The 17,466-nt window shown below is 47.6% G+C and overlaps 1 protein-coding gene and 1 pseudogene across 1 annotated transcript; both read left to right on the top strand.

Moving 5' to 3' along the window:
- The first annotated feature begins 2,472 nt into the window (after positions 1-2,472).
- CFAP97D2 (CFAP97 domain containing 2) lies at positions 2,473-15,125 on the top strand. Its single transcript, XM_081547307.1, has 7 exons — positions 2,473-2,562; positions 4,546-4,626; positions 5,470-5,588; positions 5,900-6,032; positions 14,214-14,286; positions 14,865-14,921; positions 15,061-15,125. The coding sequence occupies exons 1-7, from the start codon at positions 2,473-2,475 to the stop codon at positions 15,123-15,125; spliced, it is 618 nt and encodes a 205-aa protein (XP_081403433.1).
- On the top strand, positions 11,560-11,928 carry LOC145528896 (large ribosomal subunit protein eL22 pseudogene; annotated as a pseudogene).
- Positions 15,126-17,466: the final 2,341 nt, after the last annotated feature.

The following is a 17,466-nucleotide window of genomic DNA, read 5'->3' on the forward strand; positions in this document are numbered from 1 at the left end:
AACTGCCTTTAGAGATGGCTTCTGGTTCGCCTTCACCCAGGGCTCTCCTGTGGGGCCCATGTGTCTCTCACAGAGACCTCCATTTTCGGTGCCTGGAGTACCCCCAGGAAGAGCCCCCTCTGTGCTGGCTCAGGACTGCGGCTGCTTTGACTGCAGCTTTGCAGCTTCGAAACTCCTGAGCCCGAGTCAGCCCCTTGGTGCATTTAAGATGCTCTCTGTGCTTCCAGGTGTCTCAGGCCGGAGGAGCAGCAGCCCTGACTGGACAGAGGGGCCCAGTATGCCCATCATGGCCCCCGGTGACCCATAACCACCAGAGGCCACTGGGGGCACCTCCTTACTTCTCAGAACAAACATCTGTGGGCCAGTTTCCCTCCAAAAGGGAGTAAGTTTGATGAAATTTGAGATTCCTGCAAAATAAGGATGGAGCCTGTTGCTCACACTGCCCTTGTGGAAAGGCAGAGGGACATAAAAGTCAACTGTGGTCACAGAGCACAAGAAAAGATTTACAAATATTAAGGATTTAATTAAAACATATTGTATCACAAATACTCGATCCTGTGTACACATCACAATCAATCATGTGCAAGGGCTTCATGTAGTTGTGGTATCATTGGTAACATCTCAAGGCCTTACTAATAAACTCAATTTTCAAGTCAATATTGGACCAAAACACTGATTAAGGCTGAGCCAAATACACAGTTATCATGTGAATGAGCAAATCAAAAAAGGCTCTGGTATTTATTTTCTGCAGAACATAGGTAGAAACTATTTTAATATTAAACATTCAAATCTAGAACCATATAAAAATTCACTACTTAAAAGCTCACAAAATGCAAAATGGTATCATGGATTGTGTCTTGGACAGAAAAGAACATCTGTAGAGACCAGCACTGTCTCTTGCTACAAATTAAACTCTAGGCCTTCCAATCTTTCACTTTTAGTAATTCCTTAATGTGTGTGAATCCTTGTCACTGTTTCAGATTCTTCCCTCAGGACAAGCCCTGAGGAGCTCCAGACTAACAGACTTTTCTGCTCTAATCTTGTTGAGAGCATGCTAGCAACTAAAATTTAGTTCCAGCCGGGGTGGATGGGCGAGTGGGAGCCAGACCAGGCAGCTGATGGTGACCTTTCTGCTCATGGGGGCAGGTCCAGTTTCTCCAGGTTCCCTGCCCTGGGCCCCACCATCAAGCCAATCAAATAGCAAATGTGAATCGAGAGGTGGGTGGAGAGCAAGCCCAGGCGGACTGTCAGCACACAGCTGGAAGGGTGAGTGCAGCAAAGCCACCAAGCATCCTGTGACTTGTCCAGTTTCTGCTTTGCCCTCAGTGCCCAGGCTGTCCACACAAGTGTGAACAAACTGGACAGAGTAGCTTCTGCCCCAGGCACCTGGCAAGATGCTGAGGTTATCAAAAATCTCTCAGCCTTTGCGGCCAATAGGCTTCAGGAAAAGAAAGAGGAGAGTCATGTAGACCCGTGATTGAATGAAAAGTCTCAGATTCCCAGCTGCAGACTCGGTCACCAACATCAGTCCTATGTTCCATCAGTGCTAATGGCAGATATCCACCAAGCACCACTGACTGCGGGCTGGATCAGTGCCTGTAACCAGGTAAACAAAAATAACATAGCAGAAGTCTTTTGACTGTGACAGGCAGGCTTTATAGGCTAAGAAATTTTAAGGAAGACTTAAAGCGCCGACTATTTTTTAGGCAGTAATTCTTATATTTATCTTCTGCTGTGCGGAACCCAATTCCTCCTAATACGCCCCCTTCCACAGAGCTGCGCGGTGAGCTCCCATTCACGCACTCTGCACTGCAGAGGTTTGTAATGGACACTGTAACGCAGTGAAGACCAGAATCGGAAATGAAAATAGCACTGCTATTTTGTCATTAACCTGTTCCTCTAATTATGTCATCCTCAAAATTATGCATATAATTCTGACAAAGAAGAATAACTCGAAAGATAATGCTATCATCACTTTATTTCTTTTGTCTCAAAGAAAACCCATTCCTAACAGAAAAAGATGGGGAGAGAGGAATGGCTTAAAATGGCTAAAACTTTCTGTCTTAAGCCCACTGGAGAAAAAGTTACTAAAGATCTGCCACCTAAGCTGCAGATAAAAATATTTAGAATTGTCCAAGTTGTTATAAAATTCAAAGACAGAGAGAAGGGGACTAAGGAGGGGGAGGGGAGGGGGAGGATGCAGGGAGAGAGAGGAGACGGGAGGGGTTAGTCAGGGGAGAGAGTCCTCACCTTATTCCCCTGCGGGGCTCTGAAGTGCGCCCCTCCAGGCGGCATCGCTGAGGAGATACCCCTGGAGGGAAGGACATTCAGTTCCTTCTGCCAAGTGCAGAGGCCACTCTCTGGTCTATTCCCTTCCCGGAGCTTGGGTGCCATGGAGACTGTCATGTGACCCAGCAAACACAGTTGTCCAGGGCTGCACCGGACAGGCGTCCACTCTCTGTCCTCTCCGAGATGCTTGGAGGCCCCCGGCTGACCATTTCCCATGGCAGGGGGTACCTGCAGGGCACCTGGGAGAAAGCCTACCAGGATCACAGGAGAAAGGTAGGGGCAGGCGTGCAGGGCGGCACCTCGAAGCCACAGCTCCCCTGGGAGCCAAAGGTGCATTTTCTTTTTGGAGATGGAGTAGGTGAAATGGCATTTCCTTAAAAGGTTGGCCATGCCATACAATAAAAATCCCATTAAGTAGACTATGGCTTCCAAGTGCCATGTTTTAGGACCATCCTTTCTCAATCATGGCATAATTCCCCTATTGAAACAACAAACTCCAGAGGGGCCTAGGAACGGACTTTTATTTCTGTTAAGAGATACACTATTATTTCCATCTATCTGATGCAAACGTGGGTCTCTGAGAAGGTGGCCCTGTGGTCCCAAGTGGCCGGGCAGTCTTCTGCCCCCGAGACGTCTCAGAGCCATCCAGGTGCAGGGTGCTGGCTAGCCACCAAAGCTGAGAAACAAAGAAGCGGCTGTGTGGGAATCGGGGTGCCATGGAATGATCTGAAGGAGTGAACCCAAGGTTCCTGCTCCTCCTGGGGTACCGCCCGCCTGGGTGCAAGGTTTGCACGGTGCCCGCTCACTGGCCTTGCACCCGCGTCCCTGTGGGAGCCCCTAGGAGCCTCTTGGCTTCGCCCCAATTCATCTCCCTTCCTGCGACCCCTGGCTCTGGAGCCTTCCCTGCTCACTGAGAACAAGGATGGGCACGCAGCCTCCCCGTCGGGGAGGGCGGCCGGTCTGGTTGCCCGAGCGCGTCGGAGCACTAAAGCGCTGTGGGTGGGAAGGACTCACCCTGGCCCCCCTGTGGTTCCTCTCCTGTACTCGAGTGGGGTCAGCTCTTTCGAGGAGCTCGTCGCTGCTTGGCTGAGAACCCCCGAGGGTAGGAAGGGACTCAGTGCAGCCTTAAGATGACTGGGCTCCTCCCCCAGCCCACAGCACCCCCAGAGTGAGGCCCCTCCCCATGTCTGGGCAGGCCTCTTCCCAGAACCTCAACACCCATTCATGCTAAGAAATTACCTTAATAAAATAGAAATTGCTGCTGATATTTCCTTAACAAAAGCCCGTAGCGCCTCCACCCCTCCTCTGACTCCACTCTAACAGGCTCGAGCGTGGCTAGAGGGCCCGAGTCTGGCTCACCTCTGCCCGCTCCCATGCCCTGGGTGACAGGGGAGCGCGGACTGTCCAGCCTCATCCACCATGTCCTCCTCCACACGCAGTGGGGAGGACCTCTCTCTTCCCTCTGTCCTTCTGGGGACCCCTTACTTTAGGGCACAAGTGCTGGTTCCCGAGCCTATTATCCAAGACCCCTGGCCATCCCCTGGCTCTCTGCGAGGACGCCTGCTCCATCACCACACGGCTCTGTGGGTCTGGGTCCCAGATGCCTGGAGCTCATGTCCTCACACTGGAAAGATGCAGTCGTGGAGCTGCCACTTCCAGATGACCAGATCAGAGGTCTCAGCAGCTGGGGATCTGTGAGCAAGTGGCTAGAATACGGGGGTTCCTTCTTATTGCAAGTGTAATACTTATGGCCCTCATGCATTTCGTCCATCACATTTTAAAATACAAATTCTTCCCCTGTTTGTACAATTTCTGATACGAAACTCTGCGTGGATCATTTTGTACTTAATCAATGGCTAAGATGCTAAAGCTGAAAACACTGCTGGAGGCTCAGAAATCAGAGTTCGGTGGACTCGGGGACGTAATTCACTGTCTCAAAGCCAGGCAGTGCAGAGTGGAAACGTCAGCTGGCAGTTCCATTTAATGAGATCTCATCCCACACACACTTGATTCTCTACTTGAAAATGACCATTTCAGGCCATGTCTGAGGGCTGCCTGTTCCCCTCCAGGGGATGCTCAGGTTCTGAATCAAGTTCGGAGCCTCTTTCAGAACTTTCTGCCCAGGCCAACTGGATATCTCCGACGCTGTGAGTAACAACCTGCACGTGTTTCCAGGGCCCACAGACCAGAAGCTGCCCAACGAAAACTCAGGGTAATTGGTGAGGGTGCGTGGGTCACACTGCCCTCTCTGCACAGGTGCAGGAGGCCCGGTCGGTGGTGGACAGCCGCGCCCCACCAACCCTCAGTCACCTCTGCCTGAAACTTGGCAAACTCAAGGTAAGTTTCAGTTCTACTCCAGTTACTGTTACAGCCAACACAAACCAAAAAATATCAGCTTAAAAACCCAGGAAAATGAAAAAAGCAGGTTCATAGGGAGTAAACAAGTCATGTATCAAAAATAAAATGCCTCTAGGCAGCCAATGAAGCCTGTCTCACCTGGGATGGAGCTGGTGACAACTGAACCAGAGATCTTCCTCTAGTCTCCCTGCTGAGCTGGCAGGGATCCAGAAGTGGGGAGGGGGCAGAGGGGACCCATGTGGCAATTTATTCATCACAGATCTACAGTAATTAATTAGCATTGTTCCTCTAAACCAGACCATTCCGTGGCCACCTTGAAATTTTTATTTCTTGGAGTTGAAGCCATCTGGTGAGAGTCAGCATCGCATGGCTGTGCTAATCCTTATACCTCCCAGAGCAAAATGCTGCGAGCTTTCTATGCCGCCCAGCGTCAGCCTAACCAGGCAAAAATCGGCAGATCAGTCGGTTCAAAACCCTAAATAAAGTAGGAGGGTTTTCACTTCCTCTCGCCTCAACTCTTCTCTTCTTCTGAGCAGTATAAAATCTCCCTCTTAAAATATAAAGTGATTTCCTTTGTATTTCACTGACACAGTCAGAGGTTTTGAGGAATGACCTAATTTCACAAACACTCGCTTCTCCCTGCCTGTTACTTCCACTCCAAGTCCGGGAAATTCAACCCCGTCCTCGTCATCGGGTATCCCAGTTAGGACACAGGAGCCCGCCCGCCGCCCAGGGAGCGGCCGCAGCAGCGCGGGCAGGTGCGTAAGGAGGCCCGGAGGCCCAGGAGCGGGGCTCAGGCCCCTCTGGCATGTGTCTGCACAGCTGGAGGAGGGCCGGCTGTCCGTCATCGACAGGGACAACCGTCTGCTGCTGGAGAAGGTTTCCAGCATCCTGAGGACCGGAGGGCGGACCCGCAGCGGAGTCGCCTGGGCACACAGGAGGTGAGGGGGCCCCATCCGCGGGCGGGACCAGACTGGGCGAGCCAGGCGCCTCCGCGCCCTGCAGCAAGAGAGCCCGCGCCGTCCAGAGTCAGGCTCGCTCCCGCCCTCAGCGACACCTGGACGCGAGCAGCAGCTCTCACGGTCGCGGGCTCCAGTCCACACTGGCCCTCCCGAGTCCATTCACTTCATTGTGAACGAGAGGGGACACTCCTGCCCAGAAGGCACCCAGCTCCTCTTGAAATGAGGATGAGAGTTGATGCCACCACGGGCTTCAACTCTCCATGTTTCAACATCTATGCTGTATTTTGGAGTCTAAACAGGGAGAAAAGAGAGCAGAAGCTTTGCAGCATGAGAGAGAAAAACCCCTTCTGGAAAGGGCCCCAAACTCAGCGCGGGACCAGTTCGCCACACACCCTGTGGAAGGCAGACCCACCGCCGGAGGAGGTATCTCGCTCTTCTATTCCTTCCAGCCCAGAGCTGTCTGAATTTTCCATTCCCCTCATCAGATTCATCATATGTATGGACACACAGACTCTTTGCTATTTTAGGGCATTTTACTCTATTGTCAGCAAATGTGTGCCAATGGTGGTAGCTTAATAATAGAAGACACAGAACAATGACTCAACTGAGGAATTCATCCGCTATTTCCTCACTAAAAAAATTATGTGTGTGTTAGTCGCTCAGTCATGTCTGACTCTTTGCAACCCTATGGACCGTAGCCTGCCAGGTTCCTCCGTCCATGGAATTCTCCAGGCAAGAATACTGGAGTGGGTTGCTGAACACGGAGTGGGTTGCCTTCTCCAGGGGATCTTCCTGACCCAGGGATTGAACCTGGGTCTCCCACATTGCAGGAAGATTCTTTACCATCTGAGCTACCAAAGAAACCTCCTTGAAAAATTATAAGAAGATAAAAATGAGCTCAGTTGATCAATTATAGGTTGTAGGAGAAAGATTTGGTGAAAAGCCTTCTGAGCAGAGAAAATCCTTTGTAGGAGAAAGCCTTCTGTAGGAAGGATGTTTTGGTGGAAAGCCTTCTGTAGGAGAAAGATTTGGTGAAAAGCCTTCCTCAGTGGGAAGTTTTGTGACAATCCTGAAATAGCGGTTCCACGCTGCACCCAGAGAGGCAAAGGAAATTAATGATCTGAACATGTTTGCCAGACGCTTTGAACTGTAAACTCTCCCTTTTCATCTCGTCCTCGTTGCTGGCAAAACCATAATTCTGAATGAAAAAATGATTTTAATTTTGTCCTTAATTATCCTGTTTATGAATGTCCCAATGAATCCAATTAAAGGGCTGTAAAACCTTCACTCACCCCATCTGTATACATGGCTCTGGTATTTCGAGGACTTGCTTTCCCTTGAAATGTAGCCCATCACAGGGAACAACGCTAGATATCAAAGTTTAAGTGAATACTCGGTGCCCGGTCCCCCACGTCGCCCCGCAGGGGCCCGGCTCTAGTAGGTGGTTTCCGAGCCTGCAGGCACGTGAGTGGACCCGGCTCTGTTAATGCCTCTCTCCCCACTTGGGGGGAGTGTTGAGAAGCCCCCACCTTCCTGCCTACTTGCCTCGGACACTTCTTACAGAATCCGGAGGCACGGAAAGAACACATACATTTCACAAAGATCCATAACTTACAAGCAATTACTGATAACAGGCACACCTGCTCGGCCTGTTCCAGAACGCCACAACAAAGTGAAGGCCACAGGAAAGGGAGTTGCGAGTGTTCTGGCTTCCCGGCACATGTAAGAGTTGTGTTTACACTAAACTTTAATTAAGTACTTAATTTATATTAAGTACTTTAATTTATACTTTTAATTTAAGTGTGCAGGAGCATCGTATCTTTAAAAAGTACATTCCTTAATTAAAAAAACAACAACACTCTACTGCTAGAAAATGCCAGCCATCATCTGAGCCTTCAGTGAGTCATAGTAATGACATAGCAGATCACTTAACAAATATAATAACAATGAAAAACTTTGAGATATTGTGACAATTACCAAAATGTGACACAAATACACAAGGTGAGCAAATGCTGCTGGAAAACTGACCGAAATGGACTTGCTGGACATAGGGTTGCCCCAGACCTTCCATTTGTATAAAAATGCAGTGTCTGGGCAGTGCAGTAAAACAAGGCGCTAAAGCATTCAGAAAATCTAGTTTGCAATTTATATTAAAAACATGAACAGTTTGTTACAAATCTTTATTTTTAAGTATAAAACTAATACTTGTTTATTGTAAAAAAATAACATATAAAACAGTACAGAGTGGGTAAGTAAGAGGTTTCTCAAACAGTAAGAGGTTTCTTTCACAGTCTCAAACTGTGGGTTTCTCACAGTTTGGACTCTCTGGGAGTGATCATTGCCAACATCTTGCTTGTGAGCTCTGACTTTTCTCCTATGTAGAGTCGCCTGTTTAAACAAAAATGGCACCACATCCTACATAGTTTTTTATCAGTTGCTCATTTCATTCAACAACATACCATGAAGACAGTTTCATGACAGTATACAAAGATCTTCTCCATTCTTTTTTAGCAGTTACAAAGTATTTTTGCACAGATATGCCCTAATTTATTTAATCAGCCCCCTAACTATAGAAATTTAGGTTGTTTCCAGTTTTTCACTATTCCACGTGAAACTATGATAATCATCCTAGCCCATGTTATTTCTGCAACTTACAGTCCTGGAAGTGAAACCATTCAATCCAAAGGCGCACACTTAATTTTGTGATGCTACCAAACTGCCCTTGAGAAGCGCCCAGCAACGTGCACGTCTCCCTGTGGCGGCCGCACCTGAGACGCCTGTCCCCTCACACTCTGGCCTCCAGATTTCTTCTGCAGAGTAACTGTCTGCGCATGCCTTTGTCAACTTCCTACTGGTGTGTCTCCTGTGGTTTTTAACATGCACTGTCAATATTTACTTTTTCTATTATCAGTGTCACAGATATTTTCCCATTATTATTTATCATTTCACCTAATTTATTTCTAGGTCATCAAGTCTATGACTCTTTTCCCTCATGGCACCTGGTTCTTCTGCTGTACATAGAAAGGGCTCTCTCAAGCTAAGAGTGGAAAAAATATTCTATGTTATCCTTAATTTTTCATAGTTTTCCTGATTCACTTAAAATCTTTAATTAATATAGAAGTTAATAAATATGGAATTTTTGTTCATAGTGTGAGAAAAATTTCCCCCAAATTTATTGCTTAAAAAATACCAGCGTGTTGTATCAGAAGCTTTTCATACTTGACACAGACTCCTTTCCAGAGGGTGACAGGCTCACCACCCAGGGCGCAGAGGGCTCCTGGGTCTTCCCGATGGAGAAGGGCTCGCCCTGTGCGCCCTTCACGTGGGTCCTGGGCCTTTTCCATTGGGATGTCTCGTGTTTACTCCTCTGGTTTACACGATTGATTTGTTTTTTTGACATCATTTAATGTTTAATATTTCTGTGTCATTTTCTTTCAGATTTGTATCTTCTAAGTGGAACACTCGAATTTTGTTTTGTAATCTAGTCTGAGTGGCTTTGCCCCCAGTTTTACCTGTTTATATTTATTGACTTAAGCGTCGTATCGTGTTTGCTCTCATTTCTGGTTTTTTGTTTGTTTGTGTTTCCTTACTTTTTTCCCGTTTATCATTTTGTTTAGCAAATGTCAAGAAAATGCTTGGATCCTGTGCTTCAGATTCATTCTTCATTTATTTACTTTGACTCCCCTGAAACCCTCCTTTTACAAAACAGGAAACAGATAAAGCCCACGAGCAAAGGGAGATGTTAAAGCCAAACAAAGAAAGGGAAAACAGAAGCCCCTCGCAGCAGGGTTTCCTGCACTTTATTTAAGTGTCACCAGCTGCGCTGAGTGTTTAAGTGTGGGGCCAAGGAGCTGCCAGGACAGAACAGGAACCAAAGTGGGGAAAAGCTCCCAGTTTTGACAAAGACCAGACCCCAGGGAGCCGGCGGGCAGGCGTCCCAGTGCTGGGCTCCCGGCGAGGTCATCGCTGCTCTGTGCTTCCCTTTGTGAAAAGACAGCAGTGGAAAGCATAAGGAAGCGACTGCCAGCTCACTGCCTCTGGTCCCAGGACAGAACTGTGACCTGAGTGTCACAATCCAGACCCAAAGGCAGCTCCCTCCCAAGCGGCCCTCACACCCTGTGTGGAGTTTCCAACCTCAGCTTCTGTGCAGGACGAGGGTGGGGACAGACACAGGACAGAGGGACAGATGTCCCACTGCAGGACTCCCCTGCCGAGGGTCCCCTTCCCTGCCTCGAACCAGCAGGACTTTTCCTTGACAGGCCCCTGCCCTCTATCCTTGGAAACACAGGGACTTGGTCAGCATCCAGGTGGGAGCAGGGATCGCAACAAAAAACCAAGCTATTTGAAAACTGCAGGTTTAGGGAGGAGAGAACTCTGTTATAGGACCAGAAAGTTGGAAGATGGTCCAAAGAAAGCCCAGTAGCTACCCTTGACCAGCTGTCTGAAGACTGATATCCCCTATCCAACGTCCGGTCAGCTGAGCCTGGGGCCTTTGCTGGTCAGGCACAGACAGGATATGCTTCAGTTTACGTTTAAAATTCCAGAAAATATGCTCATTGACTTGGCAGAAAAAAACAGCCCTTCCTCTGGAGCCCTGATTCTTTCGCCAGAGCAGCGTCTCCTCAATCTTGCTGTAGTTTTTGCTGGTTTAGGTATTAACTTGCAAAGTATCTCAAATATTTTGAAGGAAAGGTTTCAACCTTTCATCTAACTTACGCTTTCAAATCATCCTCACTTATCCCTAACTCCAAACTGAGAAATTACTTAACTGATTTGATAACTTTTTATTTAGGAAGGATAAAATTTCTAAAAGATCAACCAATAAAACCCACTAGGCATCGTGGATTTGCTGGAGCCTGCAGTTACTAGAAGCGTGTATTGTTCTAATCTAGAGCCCCAGCCCCAAGTAGCCCACACACGTGAGAAGGAAACAAAAACAGAACAAACACAAGTGACCGTGAAGGGCAGCGGCCCAGTGCGCTTGTGGCCGGTGCAGAGGGCCTGGTGGAGACGCAGAGGGCAGAGGCTGACCCCGAGCTCACTCGGCCCCCATAAGCTTCCATTGCTCCTTTGTAAAGAGAACCCTCTCCAGAACGCATGTCAGGGTTAAATGTTTACAAAAATGACTACAACAGTGCCTGGCGTTTACTTGGCAAGCATGAAATAATGAAATATTATTTCTTTCCTTCTTTACTGTAGGCATCTGCCACACAGGATAAAAGCACTAACCAAAAAAAGCACTAACCTGAAAGGTGTACACGTCCCCCGTGTTCACAGCAGCACTGTTTACAACAGCCAAGATATGGAAGCAACCCAAGTGCCCATCAACGGAAGAACGGATAGAGAAATCGCAAGATATATAGTTATGCATATATATATATTATTCAGTCACCAGAAAGAATGAAATCTTGCCATTTGAGAAAACATGAATGGACTTCTTGGGCATTATGCTGAGAAAAATAAGTCAGACAGACAGAGAAAAACAAACACTGTACAATCTCTCTTTTATGTAAAATATAATAATAATAATAAGCTCATAGATACAGAGAACAGATTGGTAGTTGCCAGAGGTGGGGGTGGGTGGTGGGAGGTCAAGAGGGTCAAAAAGCTTAACAGAGTAAAGACAGAGCCTTTGACATTATGCGAACCCCAAAGTCTGCTTCTCTAAATTCCTTTATTAAGAGCACATGGAGAGGGGCTTCTCTGGCAGTTCAAGGGTAAAGAATCTGCCAGCCAATGCAGGAGACAGAGGTTAGATTCCTGGCCCAGGAAGACCCCACATGCCCTGGAGCCACAACTACTGAGCGTGTGCTCCACCAGAGAGGCCGCCGCAGTGAGGAGCCCCCGCACACCGCAACTAGAGAAGAAGCCCACGCAACGGTGAAGACCCAGTGCAGCCATCAAGAAACAAATATATAAAAATGTTACCCTTCCTGCCACTGCTGCCACCATGGTGCCAGTGAAAAAGCTTATGGCGAAGGGGGTGCATAAAAAGAAGCCGGTCCTGAAGTGCCCTCTGGACTAGGCCCGTCCTGTAGAAGATGCCAGCAAAACTGAGCCGTGTCTTCAGGATCAAGGTGGATGGAAAAGGCTGCAGTCTGGGAAGCAGTGTCATCACAGTCAGAAAGAAGCCAAAGCAAGATCACTGTAACTTCTGGGGTCCTTTTCCAAAAGATATTGGAAATATCTTACAAAAAAATATTTGAAGACGAATAATCTATGTGACTGGCTACACATAGTTGCTAATAGCAAAGAAAGTCATAAGCTGCATTACTTCCAGATTAATCAAGATGAAGAAGAGGAGGAAGATGAGAATTAAAACTCAATCTGGAATATTTGTATAAGTTCTTAAATAAAATTTATCAACGCCCAAAAAATTTTTTAAAAGAACACATGATGGGCAAGTGGTACTTTAAGATATTTGCCCACTTCAAGGATTTTATAATCTTGGTGTGTGTGTGTGTTTGTGTGTACTGGAAATAAATGAATGATGAAACATCAGGGGTTGCTGTCATTAAGATTATTTCAATTCTTACATGAGAATATTGAACTAGGAACAGGGTGACATTTTTACATAGGTGACTGAATTTAATTACAAAATATTCTTGTATTATCATTCAATGTGTTTTATGAGAGCCTACTACTTACCAAACATTCAGCATCCAACATGGATTTATTATTTTAGGCTTATAGTTAAAGGTGAAAGAGAACACAATAGGTTCTATTTAAAGGTTTTAGCCATTTAAGATAATGGGAAAAAACAGTGCGGCTTTTTAAAAATTTATTTTTAATTGAAGGATAATTACAATGTTGTGTGGGTTTCTGCCGTACATCAACGTGGGTCAGTCATAGGTACACATATGTCCCCTCCCTCTTGAGCTTCCCTCCCACCTTTCACCTCATCCCACTCCGCTTATTTTAAGCCACAGGATTCCATCAATGTGTTGACTGAGGTGGCTCTTCTACCTGCCAAAAAGTTCTGGGAATATCTTGTGATCATGTGAGCTATCCCTTGATGGGTTGTGTGCCTGATTACTCCTTAACTATATCGTGCAAATAAAAACTGTAAGAATTCAACTCCTAGTATTTCACGTGAGACTTTGCTTTGCACTGTGTAGTCCCCCTGACACATGCAGTGTGCAAGGTCAGGGTAAGCAGACACGCTCCAGAGCAGGACATGACAGAGAGCCTTCATCCTCTCCTCTTCCAAGTCCTAATGCGTCCACAGCACAGAAAGCAGCCCCGTTCTACCCTTTCCCTGAGAGACCTGGACGACTGGGTTCCGTTGCCGCAGTCTCTACCCATGGGCAGTTCCCAGCACAGCCTTTCAGTGAAGGATGAGGGAAACAACAGAAAAGAGAAACCCTCTGGGATCTGGCAGACTTCCTAAAGGCCCAGCATCTTCCAGCACCAGCAAGCCAGAAGGTTCAAAGTGCAACCGTGGAAGTACCAGTCTAGTATAAAAATACTTTGACCCATTTCAGAAAGATTTTCAACAACACAATTGACATAGCAAAAGATCATCTGATTATTTAGATATTTATCCAAAGAATATGGACAAATGGCTAAGAAACCCATGAGAAGATGCTCAATACTATCAGGGGAATGCAAGTAAAAACCACAGTGAAAACTCACTCCACACCCACCAGGCGACTAAAGTCAAAACACAGAAGACAAGGGTTGAGGCGGGCTGTGGTGACAGGATGTGAAATTGTGCAGCCACCCTGGGAAACAGTCTGGCCTCTAAAGTTAAGCACAGACGTACCATATCACTTAACAATTCCACTCTTTGGTATATACCCAAGAGAATTAAAAACACATGTCCACACAAAAGGTTGTACAAGAATGTTCCATCAACTGATGAACAAAAAAACAAAATGGGATACAACCATACTACAGAACATTATGCAACCATGAAAAGGAATAAGGGACTTCCCTGGTGACTCAGACAGTGAAGAATTTGCCTGCAATGCGGGAGACCTGGGAATAAAGTTCTATACACGCTGCACTGCAGATAAACATTGAGACATTCTGCTCAGTGAAAGAGGCCCGATACAAATGGCCACATAGCGCATGATTTCATTTCTATGAAATGCCCAGAATGACATGAAGTAGATTAGCAGTTGCCAAGGGCTGGGGAGGAGAACTGGGAGCCATAGCTGCGTGTGGCCCTTTGGGTGACGATTGCACAACGTAGAATATACCAAAACCACTGAAAATACAGCTTGAAATGGTGAATTTTATGTTATACAATTATGTCTCAATAAGGCTGTTATTTTTTAAAAGAGGGTCAGGAAGAGCTCCTGGAGGAGGGCATGGCAACCCACTGCATTGTTCTTGCCTGGAGAATCCCATGGACAGAGGAGCCGGGCTAGCTGCAGTCCATATGGTCGCACAGAGTCAGACATGACTGAAGCGACTTAGCATGCACACAAGGCTGTTATTTTTTTTTTTAAGGTATATAATCAATTCTAAATAAAGTAGAATTGTCAATGAATTTAAATTCTTCATTTCCCACGTGTTCTAGAAAACTGATATTTTACCGTCTTTACCTAAGAACAGTGTTTGTTTCCAGCGTGTATTTTTGATCCCATGGAACTGAAGTTCAGCAAGGCCACCTCCTGGACCCAAAAGATGAAGTGGAGGGGGGCACTCAGAGCACAGAGGAGGAGGAGACGTGCCAGAAGCGGTGGTGGACAAACGGCGAGGCCGTCACGGCCTCCCGGGGCAGCTCCCCGTCCTCAGGGACGCCGCCTCTTACCCTGGCCAGGCCAGGGCCTCCTCACCTTATCACCAGGGCCAGCTACACGCGCGTGAGTCAGCATCCGAACTGTGTGTGTTCACTGGACAGCTACACGAGTGTGAGTCAGCATCCGAACTGCATGTGCTCACAGGATGTCTGAGCAGATGATGCAGCGAAATTATTTTTTGTGCTTCTAGGGCTGATAGCTGCAAACAAATTATGCAGAGTAACACTGGGAGCTAAAGGCTTTTGAATCGGATTTTTCTCTCTAGTTAGGAACTCATACTCTGTTACCATATTTTGTCTTGTTGTGGATTTGTTTATAATTCTCAGATATATTTGTATAATTTGCCTTAAAAATGTGTGATTATTACTTTAACAAATATCTGAATAAATAGATTAAAACTCCTCAATGTGGTGAAATTACACCCTGATCCCAAGATACAGACCCTAAGAAGTAAGAGGAATCAGTAGGTCTCGGTCAGAGACATGTGCATCTGTGTATGTGCCAGGCCCTGGGACGGGCCTGGGGCTCCGCTTCACAGAGCTGGACCCTTGCGAGCATCATAGTACGTGACACTTGGCTGTATTTAGCTCATACTGCAGGTTTAGGTTGCATTCTCTACTGAAATAAAAGAGGAGAACCAGGAGCTCACATCACTCCTTGCTGCACAAACCCTTGAAGATCCACGGCCCGTCTCCTCTCAGGCTTCGATGTCCACGTGGAATCACCCAGGTTCTTCCCTGCTCCCAGCAGGCAGGCCCTTCAATGACGGTGTTTAAAATCATAGGCCTGGAGTCAGACAGACCTGGATGTGAGTTTTGACCCTTCAGAGGATTCTCTGAGTGACTGTGAGATTATTCAGCCTCTCTGAACCCCCATCGGAAGAGAGAGCTGGTGCTAGAACCTGGCTCAAGACTGAATTTGGCCTTCATTATGTTTGGGGGCATCCTCAGAACCCCTGCAAGCTGTGCACACCCCTTCCCTGTCCAGAAGCCTCAAACTGGGCATAGTACCGTGTCAGGAACCTTGGGCTCAGCGCCAAGCGACCAGAAAAAGCCCTCCAGCAGCGATCGATGCTACGAGCCCTCATACCTGCGCCTCCTTTGTGACTGTGGCTACTTAGGGTCGACCTCTGCCCTCCCCGACCACAGCCGGTGTTCGTCTTGCCTTTGTCCGCACCCCAGTGACTACTTCACTCCCAGAGGTGAGTTTTAGTAGCTGGTCTCTGAAGCTTCACCCTGAAAAGCCCCAGCACCGTGAATTTACTCAATATGTTTTTTATGTTTGAGGCTCCTTGGTGCTCAACTCCAAAATGCAGAAGAAGCTTGGTTGCACACAGGGGGAAACAAAGATTTGTGATACATGATAAAATTGTCCAAAAATGTCTTATTTCTAGCAAAAAAAACCCTTGTTATCTGTTGAGCTTTTGAAACAATTATTCAACTACCTGTATTCGCTAATGTACTGTGTGCTCTGTCGTGTCCGACTGTTTGTGACCCCATGGACTGTAGACCACCAGGCTCCTCTGTCCATGGGATTCCCCAGGAGAGAATACTGAGTGGGTTGCCATGCCCTCCTCCAGGGGATATTCCTGACCCAGGGATCCACCCAGTGTCTCCTGCATTAACCCAGGAGCAGGTTGGGGAAACTGCAAAACAAACTGACCCTCGAAACAATGGCCGAAACGGACAAGGCCTCCGTGATCCTCAGGGTCCGGCCTCCCGAGGCCCTTCGCCTGACCTGGCCCGGTCCCGTTCAAGGCGTCCGCACAACTGACCGGCCGGCAGCCTCTGCCCGCGGCCTGGAGGAGCCGGTGGCGGCGCGCCCTCTGGCGTTGGCCGCTGGGACCGCAGCCCAGCTCAGAGGCTGCCGGGCGGGTGGGACCACAGAGCCCTCAGCGGCCCCGACAGGAGGCTTCTCTCCCTCCCTGCCGTTTGATGAGAAAGGCCAGGAGCCCGCGGCTCCAGCCTGATTAGCACTCTTTCTCTCAGGTTGTTTGCAATATCTTCATCAGATTGTAAATTGTAGCAAAGTAATCAATTGTTCTCAACAAATATGTACTAAGTCACCCAAAATACTCAGGCCTGATCAAGAAGAATGAGTGAATCCAGTCACCCCAGGTGCTTCCTTGGTGGCTCAGGGAAGAATCTGCCTGCAATTCAAGAGACCTGGGTTTGATCCCTGGGTCAAGAAGATCCCTTGGAGAAGGAAATGGCTACTCACGCCAGTATTCTTGCCAGGGAATCCCATGCACACAGGACCCTGGCGGGCTACTGTCCCTGGGGTTGCAAGAGCGGGAAACACTGAGCAGCTAAACCACCGCCACCACGATCAGCACTGCTCCCTGCGCTCAGATCTTCAGCATGGTTTTATGGGCTGTTTTATAACAAGTCTCCAAGTCATGAAATCCAATTCGGGAAGATAATAGATTCCCCAAGAATTTTAACAGATTTGTGTGTAGAAGCAGCAGGGGTAAGACCTGCCCTCCAAGGATCTGTTCCATCAGGGCAGTAACCTGTGGGGCCATGACTGGGGGATGAACCAAGGACACAAGCACCGTTTTCCAAGTGGGTGTTTGCTGCAACCCTCAGAGCCTGTCTGCAGTGAACACACCGGGACACACAGAAGGCTCTGTGAGACAGACCTGATGTTTGGACAGAGGTCAGTCCCAGATGTGTAGAACTGTCATTGTAAAATGACAACAGAATGTCTGAAAATCACTATCTTCTTAAGAATTATCAACTTTAGCCAGTTAGAGTCTTTTGTTGTTGATCACTCAGTTGTGTCTGACTCTCTGTGACCCCATGGACCGCAGCCCGCCAGGCTTCCCTGTCCTTCGCCATCTCCTGGACCTTGCTCAAACTCATGTCCATCGAGTCGGTGATGCCATCCAACCATCTCATCCTCCGTTGTCCCCTTCTCCTCCCGCCTTCAATCTCTCCCAGCATCAGGGTCTTTTCCAATGAGTCAGTTCTTCACATCAGGTGGCCAAAGTATTGGAGCTTCAGCTTCAGCATCAGTCCTTCCAATGAATATTCAGGACTGATTTCCTTTAGGATGGACTGGTTTGATCTCCTTGCAGTCCAAGGGACTCTCAAGAGTCTTCTCCA

This window comes from Giraffa tippelskirchi, chromosome 12 (genome assembly GCF_054371585.1).
Source record: "Giraffa tippelskirchi isolate mGirTip1 chromosome 12, T2T-mGirTip1v1.2.pri, whole genome shotgun sequence".
Lineage (NCBI taxonomy): Eukaryota > Metazoa > Chordata > Mammalia > Artiodactyla > Giraffidae > Giraffa > Giraffa tippelskirchi.